An 11495-nucleotide genomic window follows, 5' to 3' on the forward strand; every position below is an offset into this window, starting at 1 on the left:
CACGTGAACATTTCCGTCTCGCCCTGTGTGCGTTTTGGTGTGGTCAGGGTTGTCCTCCCGCTCCTCAGCCACTCAGGGCCGTTCATCCGTGACATGCACTTTGGCATCACTCATCATGTCCCTCATCACTGTGGTCCTGATCTCATAGTTTTCATGGGGATTTCACACCATAACTGTGGAGCAGCGCTGGCCTTTCTCAGGCCTCGCTGTCTCTCTGGACGCTTTCACTTCTTAAAAACAGACTTTGTCCATGACAGACGTGTCTCTCTATGTCTCTATGTTCTGGGAGAGGATGCTGAACCCAAAGCATTGGATATCCTCCTCCTCAGCAGAAGCAACAACAGACAACTGCCAGTTTACAGTAATGAGCAATAGTGGAATAAGGTTATATTTAAAAAAACAATAGATAAATAGCTGAGTGTCCTGTCCGTTTACACAAACCCTGTATTATATAATTGAATTGCTCACAAAAGGATTATATGTAATGTCAAGGTTTGTAATATTAACGTTTACACACAACACCTAACTGAAAAATGTTTTAATAATAATATTGGATTGGTTTGAAAAGCTGTAATGATCTCAAAAAAACTGTGCTGTTTACATATGTCTAAAATCTATCATGCATTTAATGTTTATCACATATCATTCAATAATAGATGTTTTTATACAATTGACTATGGAGGGTGCTTCACTCAGATGCATTTTATTCTCTAGCATATCTTCCTTTAATATTGGTATCTAAAGGTTTGTAATTGTCTAGAAACAGAGAGGATATTTGAGTGTGGATTTTACAGAAAACATGCGTCATAGCCTTTTGCGATTTTTGGAAAAGCCTCAAGTTTATTTTCGTCCATAATTATCCTGCCTTTCAGGGTAATAGCAATACAGTGTACTCTTTGGTTTGCTCTTCTTTCTAATACCAAATAAATGGGTTGGATATGTTATTTTTACATGTGTTTTTTAACGAGAGCTGTTATACATTCTACACAAACTTCACAATGCATCCAAATTCATGCCAAGACAACAAACTGTCTCATAGCAGGTGAGTTGTTTTTGTTTTATGGAACTTCTTGTGGTCACTGTAGCGTAGCTGCACTTTTATTCAGTTGTTCCTGGGTGTTTGTTTGAAAGTGTCACGCTGCAGTTGTTCAGCACTCTGCCTCTCTTGTCTCTTCTCCAGCAGATTTGGGCGATGAGGCGGCGCTCTCCATGGGCATCATGCTCTGGGCAGGGATTCTTGTTATAGCATTTGTACTCCTGCTGCTAGCTGTGGATGTCACCTGTTACTTTGTCAACAAATGTGGCCTCATCATGTGCCTCTGCGGTAAATCAAGCACCGGCACCAAAGGGCACAACCTGGAGGAGGGCAAGGCGGCCTTCATGTGAGTATCAGCGACATCAAATTCATGCAGACACATTTCTTAAGCAGTTACCGTTACCCTTGCACAGATTCAAATTAAGAAAAAAAAGTAATGATCGGATATATCAGATAATGTTATCCAGAGAATATATCCAGAATATATCCAGATACAGAAGTCATATGTGTCATTTGTATTTATTTTGTTTATTTAGAAAGGGGCAGGTCACATAAGATTTTATTCTTCTCCCTGCTCCTTTTCGCTCAATGGTGTTTTGGTAGAGTCATGTTTTGTGGCAATTATTGTACATCTGGTTTTGCGTACCACGAGCAGGACAAATAACAATGAAATGAAATATGCCTTAAATCAATATTAAGCTTCTGCTGGATGTATAAATGGCTAACATTGCCAAAAAGAAAAGAAAAAATGATGTTAAAAGTATGTCCAGTTCTGAAAAAGAGTAAATAAATCTTAATTGTTTTTGGTAGACTTTTGGAAGTTATTGTTAGGTGTAGAATAAACAAAAACTATTCTGATCACATAGTTCTTTATTTTATGTTACTTGCATTTGCCGACTGCTACTTTAAAAGGTCACTTCCTACATTCCCCAGAAGGCCTTCAAAGACTGACAGTGATGATGATGAAGAATCTTAGCTTAAGGTTTGACGTTGAGGCTAGTGAAGCAAGATATAATCGGGGGGGGGGGGTTTGCCATTAAAGAAAAACGGTTGTGCCTCTTTTGAAAAACCAACACGTCGTTGTTGTGACTGCTGTGGATTAGAGTTCGCTTTGTAATTATCGGCAAGACAGGGAAATAAACAAATCAATCAAACAGGCCCATGGATGAGACTTAGTTTTTAGAGTAGATTTCTCCTTCAGTCAAAATATATAAGATGCTGGCTTTAAGTGATGCGTCGAACAAATACTCTCATGTGCAAAATAAGGCCGTTTTGAATCACTTTAAGAGGGAAGTTGCCTTGTGTATTGATTCGTGCTACATACAGCCACTGTTGGACCAATAACTGTTTAATGAGATATCTGTTGCCATTTTACCAAGTGTTTTTCTCTCTATGTCCTGCAGGAAAGATGAGTCCAAAGAGCCAATAGTGGAGGTCAGAACAGAGGACGAGTGCACAGCCAATCACAACGCAGCAGGACCGACAGAACCCAATGAAACCACACCTCTCACAGAGCCAGAGTGAGTAAAGACAGCCCCCAAGCACACAGCCTTCAACTGCTCAAGTCCTTTTTATTTAGCTGTTGTGCATTGCACTCCACTTCTAAGAATAATTATCAAATTCGACAGCAAACAATTCGACCCGTTTAAAAAAAGAAAACATCATGTCATTCTTGGGTGGAGTCCACTGAACTGTGTTGCTTTTCTGTTTGTATTCCCTTTCAGAGGGATTACTACTCTTTGTGTTTCTTCTCCATCCTTTAGAGACGTGTCTCATTGTATCAAGGTTGAAGCAATACCAGTTAAAGACACTAAAGCTTGTAGTCCTCTTGAGTGTGGTCAACTCACATGAAGCCATCTCTCATTATTAGCAGGAGAATCAGAGAAATCAGACGATACAGTGTGAGACTGTCACTAGTACTGTTTAACCCTTACGGGTGGTGCTGTAGTTACCTACGGGAAGCCTGGTGCTTTTTTACGGACGTTAGTTGTCCTAGTGAGCGTACTTCATGTTGGTGTGTGTATGGGATGTATCCTTCAATGTCCACTCACAGCATGATGCCTTCTTTTGTTTCTTTTTCTCACTAGGCTTAATTGTTGCTGTTTTTAAGTTGCTTTGTCTATGTTTGTGTGATTTTGATTAAGTTAACTAACCCCTATGCATGCTCTCGTGCGAGCCACCCTTCCTCTGTCACAGTCACCCTGGTGTCTAGTCTGTGTGTCTCTGTTCTCTCCCTGCTCTCTCAGGCTGGCGGCTTTCACTGCTGCTCTGGCACTGGACACGCTCTCCTCCGTAGCCACCAACTCTGACACAGCCACCGCGACAATTGACCCCTCTCAGGACAGCCCCTCTAGCGAGACCACTACCCTCACTTGTAGCCTGTCTACCCTGGCCAACGACCCCTCACCCACCCCCATCCTGGCCCCGGCCCCAACTCCAGAGTCCAACACGGCCCCGCCGCTTCCCCTCATCTTCACCTCGGCCATCGAAGCTAAAATGGCCCCGTTAGTAGAACAAAGAGGAAGTAACGCCCCCGAAGAACTGGAGAAGATAACCACTCCTCCTTCTAGCCCCGATTGGGCTAAGGCGGCAAAATCCGGGACGCCGATACCCCCGAAGCGTAGAAACTCTCCTAAACTTGCCGCTATGAATGCTAAAGCTAGCCCGCCTGTATCGCCCCTGGCTGCGTCTTCCCCAGTGCCCTCTCCCTCTGTCAACATCAGGAAACCTGCTCCAAAGCCACCGGTCAAGCAGCTTCCCCTACAGCCATACACTGTAGCCTCAGAGACAGAGACCCCGGTACACACTGACGCACCTCTAGCAACCACTGCCCCTCCAAAACCAGATCCTGAAAGCCTTAAAAACCCTATTGACCAACCTGGCCATACTAACACTGCCAAAGATGCTGAAACTAGCTCTCTTTCAGGGATCCACGGTGCTCTTAAAGTCCTGGATGCTGACAAATCTGCTCTTTCTCCTTTACCTGTCACTACTATTTCCTCCCCTCACGCCCCCCCCGTTGAGGAGCCGGTTTCTAAGGATCCCTTTGCATCGCGGTCAGACAGATACACCTTACTTTCCTCTGTTGAAGGGCCTAAAAATGCAGATACAGATTTAGAGATTGCAAACGGGATGGAAACTGACAAATACCTTATTAGCTTAAAGAGCCCCCCTTGTGACCCCCCTCTGGCCAATGGAGATGCAGCAGACCTCCCCCCCTCAGGCCCAGCTCTGGAGGCATCAGAGACTCTGGCCAAGACTGCTCCTCCTGTCAACGATGAGTACGGCTCCCTCTAGAGGTTTATCTGTGTGTGTGTTTGTTTGTGTGAGTGTGTGTGTGTGTGTGTGTGTGTGTGTGTGTGTGTGTGTAACTTGTATGCCCATTCATTCACCACTGCATCTTGCCATTGACCACACAAAATGAAATATTGTAATGGTAAACTGTGGTAATGACATTCGGGTTATTTATCAGTAAGAGGTTGTGGATTGTGACAGACGAGTGATATGACGGTAATGGTTTTATGCTTGTGTGTGTAAGTATTCTTCATAGTGGGGCCTCCACTTTTGCAACATTCACCACAAGAATTATTTAAGCCCCTTTCAGACATGGAGCTTGTTACTTGACATGTCTGAGTTCAAAACTATTCTGCAAAACGCCCAACAGAGCACAAGTCTGAGTTACATGCTGTCGGATTACACCTGCCCGTATGTACACACACACACACACACACACACACACACACACACACACACACACACACACACATCTTTACGAGGAGCTAATTGAAAGTGACAATCCAACATGCAGAGGGGAGAAAGGACAAAGTAAGCGGGGCTGGATATTTTCCTCTCAAGCTCTCTTTCATTGCCTAGCCAACTATTTTTGTCCTTTTTTGTCTTCACAAACACTTTAAATACCTTACACACAAAAACCGTTTCCACATATTTATGCAATTATCTTGTCTCGCCCCCCGCCTCAATGACAGCTGTTTCTTTTCTCCATTTCTGGTTTTAGCAACAGCACACCGAAATACATGTCGTGTCTTAGCGCTGTCACAGATGTATATCTTTATCATCTCTTATGTTCAAAAAATATATATATATATATCTTAGTTTAATAAACCAGGAATCACTGAACCTTTTAAAGACTTTTGATCGCAGTCTATAAAGTGGAGATAAGTTTAGGAAATGTGTATTTTTTTAAACCCTCTAAGTACGACAACAATCAGAGCTGGTGGCCGTTGGACAATATACAGAATATACATGATATCATTTTAAGCACATGTGTTGGGGGATGAGGAAATCCTGACACTTAAAATGCTAATTAGTTAAGGCTTCAACAGAAGAATGAGTTTTAATATTAACATTAATGCAGGCTGTTTAGAGAACAGATATAGTGATATCATTGCTTTCCAACCCACAAAGCAAACTCTGCTTCTCATGCACTAGATGGCGATGTTGCACAATAATTGTGGCTGATTTAAGTCCTAGCATCCCCTTTGTAAGTCTGATTGATAAAACCATGTCACAGATTCACATAGATGAGCCAGCAGTGTTACACGTTCCATGTCTGAAAGGGGGTTTAATTAGGAAGTGTTTTGTCTCAGGCAGTTACTGTATTGCCTCTGAGTGCTAAATCCTCCGCAGGAGAGGACAAGAGCTGCAGGCAGGATGTAGATCAGGGGTGTCAAACTCAAGGCCTGGGGGCCAAATCCGGCCCGCGACCTAATTTTATGTGGCCCGCAAGACCTTGCAAAGAATATAATATACAATACAATTGGTGTAATTGTTGAATATTTGCTTTCAATTATTTGCCCTAGACTTCTGCTTTCAGACGTAGTTATTTAGGAAGATATTACCAGAACTGATAATAATCCAATGCAGGGCCAACAATGTAATATAATACATTATTTAATATATATTATATATTTACATATGTATATTTATATATAATTAAAATTAAAACCGGCCCTTTGAGTGCCACCATAATGCTGATGTGGCCCGGGATGAAATTGAGTTTGACACCCCTGATGTAGATACTCTTCCTCACTGCTTCAGGATATACACACACATCACAAGGCTCATAATGTCTTAAGGGCAGAGCTGATAAATACCGTTTTAAATCAGGAAGGTTAGTTCACACCAAATGATTCATATGGGAGTGTCCTTATCTGTTTAACTGTATCCTACTGTTGTCAAGGTGGTGAAGAAATATGTAAGAAGACCTCTAAACACAAACACTGTCTTCTTACATATTTGAGTAAAGGTGTCATTCAGAGTAAATGGTTAAAATTGTGTAACTTTTTTGTGCAACTAAAGTTTTGTTTGCTCTACACAGGGATGACCAGATTTCAAATTGTGCACTTTCTCCCTTTTTCCATTGCAGGAAGATGTTCTCTGATCAGAAAGACAAAGTGGAGGAGGCAGAAATGACAAACGCCCTGACGGAGATTACTGCAGAACACAACAGTGTCATACACACAAATTCCACCGAGAGCAAAGCATGATGGGTCGAGGAAACCCCCTGTCCAATCCAAAACATTTTTGCGGCAGCACCGAGCGAGAAACACTGCAGGAATTTTCTTTTCCAGTGCCCTTAACTACATATTAAAAACCACACGCACACCTGTCGATTGGCACACTTCGACTGTGCTTTCATTCCGGGTTTCATTCATGAGATGTTTACTACACCAAGGAGTTTATCTTCAGATCATAAGAGATTTATTTTATTTTTTTATTCTTATTTTATTTAACCCGTCAGGACGGTTGAGGACAATCTCTTATTACATGATCGCTTGATAAATATATGGAATTAGACTCTACTCTCTGCTTTTAGTTTGAACTGCGCAAAAATAGTGGATTATTATTAAAAATTTAAAAAGGAGAGAAAAACCTGACTATATAGAAATCTTTTTTCTTATTTTCATGTTTTACAGTTCAAATGAAAAACTATTTTCATTTTTTTTCATTTAATTTCTGGGCTTGTCTCAGTAAATAGCTTGTTCTGCATGTCTGAGCTGCAAGAGGCTGTAAAGTTGTGTGTACAAGCTTTATTGTTTCACTACGTCTGTTACAGCGGCGTTTCATCTCTCACAGATTCGCTGGCATTGATTAAACACAGTATTTGGATTCTAACCATATTTGTTATGGTTATATAAATGCAGGATTAACCCACATCCAGCTGCAGGGGGAAAGAGACGGAGAGAGAATCCCACAACACATCAACAGTGTGCATTATCACATCCGATTTGGCCCATATACTGATCGAATATTCAGTCTGTCACTGCCTCACCACAGTGCTGATTAAAATATTTGTAAATCAAATGGATTTGATTAAAAGAGGCAACTCCTTGAACACTAACGTCCACAGAAGACAAACTGCCAGCAGAACACGATTCTCAGCCAAAGGTTGAAGAACCGATAATCTTATGAGCTAAATTTACGCCACGTATTTGTTCAGAGGGCAACGACTACAGAGCTACTGTTTCTTCCTCACATTAAAGCAGATCAAAGGTCTGGCTTCGTACTTTGAGTTGTGCTTTTGAAGAAAAAAAGTGAAAAATAAAAAAGCATTTTTGTACTATTTAAAAACTACAAAGATTTATTTTCCATTTCCTGCCTGCAAGCTTGTGCACTGTGCCTGTGTGTCGATAGATTGTCTTGTCATCAGTTTCTATGATAATCTGCATAGCTTTGTCGTGAGAGATTTAGCCTATTCTTTTATTTAATATGTTGTATTAGAAGAAAAGTATGATAAATGGACTAATGTGGTCATTATAACACGTGTAGTGTATGAAATTGTCCGTCTCTGGTCACAGCACTATATATTGCCAGCTATAGTGAAGGGAGGTGTTTTGAGCCTTGGCATGAATTCAGTCAGTACTTTATAACGTATATCTACAAGGCAGATAAACATGCCCATGTTTGTTGGGGTAAATAGTTTTCATATTGATTTAATGAGTGTTACCGTTCAGGCTTGTTCTGCCATAACTACACATTGTTTTTATTTCTCTCCCCCTGTTGTTATTCAAGTGTTCTGTAATGTGGTCTTTGAATTTTATTTTATTTCGTTTTTGTCTTTTTGTACAAACGTCACTCACCAGGGGCAACTGCTTGACAAGTTCAGGATACACATTGGCAGGAAGCAGAGTGGTCCCCATGAAGTGGGAGATCAAACCTTTTTTTAAATATTAAGATGATAAGAGATCTAAAGTATGTAAGAACAGAAAGACAGCTTTACTCAACACCTTTTACTTCTCTGCTGTTTCCTGACTACCTTTTCTTCCTTGTCACTGGATGCTCCTTTTGGTTTTATTGGGTCCAACTCAGAAAATATCTGTTGTGTACAGTCTGAGCGCCAACCCATTTACAAAATAAAAAATGGTTTCCGAATCTAATTTTGTCTTGGCCCCTTTTTTCATAAGTTTCAATTACTTTCCAACTGAGATTGAGCCCATGTAGCTGTACATTTTAAACACTAGATGGCAGTAAGTAGCCTACCTATTTGTAGCTGCTCTTTTGTTTTCGCCATGTCATGGACACACCGGACTATTTACAGAAAGGTTACAGAGCAAACAGGTTATGTTGGGCCTGGAAAACTCCCCGGCCTGCTTCTGATAAATGGAAGAATAAATAAACATGTTGTGCGGGAGTAAAGTTGATACTTCCAGGCTAGGATGTCAACATACTATGAACCAGTGGGGGCTTGATATTTTAAGATGTTTCATTTTGGCCTTCCACCTCTAATGTACCGGTGCTGTGTCAACAACGGTGTCAACAACCGCGGCGGGGCATCCGGTTTCACTCCACATCTTTCACCGGTCAGGCTGCCCCCTTACCCAACTTCAATTCCCCTCCACTATTCTGTTAACTGGTTTGATGTTTATCCCCAGCCTGCATTAACCGGTTTCTGCTTGTTATTGCAGGACATCACGCTGGCCCTGAGCTGGTAGCCTGTTGGTAGTTAGGTGCCCGGTAGATGTCTCTGATAGCCGCCTTGATGGAGAGACGAGCAGCAGAGGGCGAGCAGTCAGAGTAGTGACGTCTCCCGGTGATGATTTACTGCTGCCGGTTAAGCCAGCAACAGAAAGCCAGGATGATACAGGAAGCTATGTGATGTAGCCTTCAAAGTGTAACAGTAGAAATACAAAATAAATCATAATAGAAGGAGACATGATAGACTTTTTAGTGCAACAGGAGCTTTTGTTAAATTGTGTGTTAAATGTTGAATTTTTTTCAAAAGCCTCCATTTTGTTTACCTTCAAAGCTGAAGCTAGGGGGACCAGGTGCCAACAAGCCACTGTGGAACAAAGAGAATGTTTGTGTGGGACAATGCAGGACCTGTTACTGCAATGATAATAGGTGGTTTAGATTTCAAAAAAGACCATTTAGCCCTTACAAATAAACATTTCTATTGAAACTAGCTTATAAATAATAATTACTTAGGATTGTATAGGACTTTCTTATATATTTGGTTTGAAATGGGTTTTCTTCTCCAACAAAACATGTCCACATTATATTTATTTGCATCTCTGAGTCTGGAGCTGGAGAAAAAACTCTTGCAAATGTCATAAAAAAACTCTTTGGCAATCACCCTCTACAGGCTACACAAATACATGTTTAGACTTCGTTGATTGATTAACATCTGACACAGTGATGGAGGACATTGTCTCAATGTGTGGGACAAATTATAAAAATACTGTGCAGTCCCAGACAAAGTGGGACACCTGGTCACCCTAGCTGCAGCTACTATCGGCAGATATTCCTGTATTTATCATGTATTAGGTAATTCAAACGAACAAAAGCATCCTGATTCAAAAATACAACATTGCATTTATTCAAAATGTTACTCAAGGAAAACTACATAAGTATTTTCAGCTATGTGTAAGTAATCATTTATGCAGAAGGAATGGACTCCATGTTGTGTTTTTATATAATTGGAAGTCTCATTAAAGATTTTTTACATTTAAACACTAGGATTTCGTTCCTCAAATAACATTTAGACGATTGTGTCACACGAAAATGTATTCAAGGGTTAACACATATTTGAAAGACGTGGGAGACTGAGGGGGGATGGGGGTATTATAGTGGACTGACATTCTTAACCTCAGTTGACCTCATGGGTCAACTTCCTTAAAGCACAGGGTCACCAGGATGCCTTTGTATTTCTACAATTTTCTCTATAGCCTTTTTCAATCTAGCAACCATCTGTTGAAAAGTCTAAAATGAAAATGATGGCAATAGCAGTACTATTCAGGTTATCTTGAAATATCTCACTGTCCTTCAGTCAGAATTAAGTTGTATTTATGTCACTCTTGCACCCTTCCCCCAACTGGCTCAACATTTCTTGGACACCAAAAAACCACTCCCACATTTTTGCTGGACTTTAGAGCCAAAAAGTGTGTTCCTCAGTTGTGTCAAAACATTTTGCATTATCTGTATTTTCTATATAGGTTTTAAGGCAGTACTAATATGAGACATGCATTAGTCAAACTGGATTTTCTTTCTTACACTATGTATACGTTTACATCAAAATGAATATATGCAACAAATATTCCCACATTTAGGATAAGGTATGAGTTAATTACATGTAAGGAAACATTAATGCTGAGACAGATATCCTCCGCTAAAAAGCTCCTTATTTTCTTCACGATGAAATAATGCATCTTTTAAAATCAGTAATTGCAGAAGGTTGCTGCGATTGCTTTATAAAAGGAGGGGAAATTGCATAAATGTATACTTACATTTATACATAAATTAAATACCTAATTATTTTTTTAGAAATGGTAAATAATGGTACAACTTATGAGTGTCGCTATTTTACACAAGTTTTGCACTGATACCTTCAGTTATTTTATACCAAAAAAAGGACATCACTACCAAATTAGATGACAAATCCTTAGCTTATTGTCTTATTTTGTTCCAACACCAGAAGCAATAAGAGCCACACATCATATTGACACATAATTACTTAATTAATTCACATTACTGAACAATCTGGTGCCACTAAATGTTTTTAAAGCTCGGTTGGATGCTACTCAATCGGAAGCTATTGGTACCTATTTATGTGGATAATTATGTAAATGATGCTGTATGATGTCCTTTTGTTGTTCTATTTATGTTTTTTATGTTTCATGTGGAACTACTTGAGCAGGTCTCCCTTGAAAAAGATATCAATGATCTCAATGGGATTTATCTGTCTAAATAAAGGTTTGAAATGAAATGAAAATAATATTATCCATTACCAACATTTAGATTTCAATGTAGGCTATATCTATTTTTTTTAATTGGAGTCTCTCTGTATAAGTTCTCACAGATGAAAAACTGGTTGAAACATGAATATTTATTAAATGGGCACATTGAAGCAACAAGGCAATCTAAAGTGCATTACATACAACACCAAAAGTCAAACCATAGAAAAATTGGTTATCAATCAGTGACTTTATATGCTTTTCTTACA

General features: G+C 40.0%; 1 protein-coding gene across 13 annotated transcripts in view; it reads left to right on the top strand.

Annotated features, from left to right (window-relative positions):
* The window catches only part of ncam1b (neural cell adhesion molecule 1b), a 79927-nt gene extending 71494 nt beyond the window's left edge, over nt 1-8433 (top strand). For 6 of the 13 annotated variants that reach the window (XM_034197832.1, XM_034197834.1, XM_034197828.1 and 3 more), the window contains 4 exons: nt 1181-1382; nt 2440-2556; nt 3283-4317; nt 6423-8433. In XM_034197832.1, coding sequence (XP_034053723.1) covers nt 1181-1382; nt 2440-2556; nt 3283-4317; nt 6423-6543 — 1475 coding nt within the window. In that variant the 3' untranslated portion in view covers nt 6544-8433. Of the gene's footprint in view, nt 1-47; nt 945-1180; nt 1383-2439; nt 2557-3282; nt 4318-6422 lie in introns of those variants that run through there. The other 7 variants (XM_034197830.1, XM_034197839.1, XM_034197841.1 and 4 more) reach the window with 3 other exon arrangements.
* The last annotated feature ends 3062 nt before the right edge of the window (nt 8434-11495 follow it).

This window comes from Gymnodraco acuticeps, unplaced genomic scaffold (assembly GCF_902827175.1).
Source record: "Gymnodraco acuticeps unplaced genomic scaffold, fGymAcu1.1, whole genome shotgun sequence".
In the NCBI taxonomy this organism is placed as follows: Eukaryota; Metazoa; Chordata; class Actinopteri; order Perciformes; family Bathydraconidae; genus Gymnodraco; species Gymnodraco acuticeps.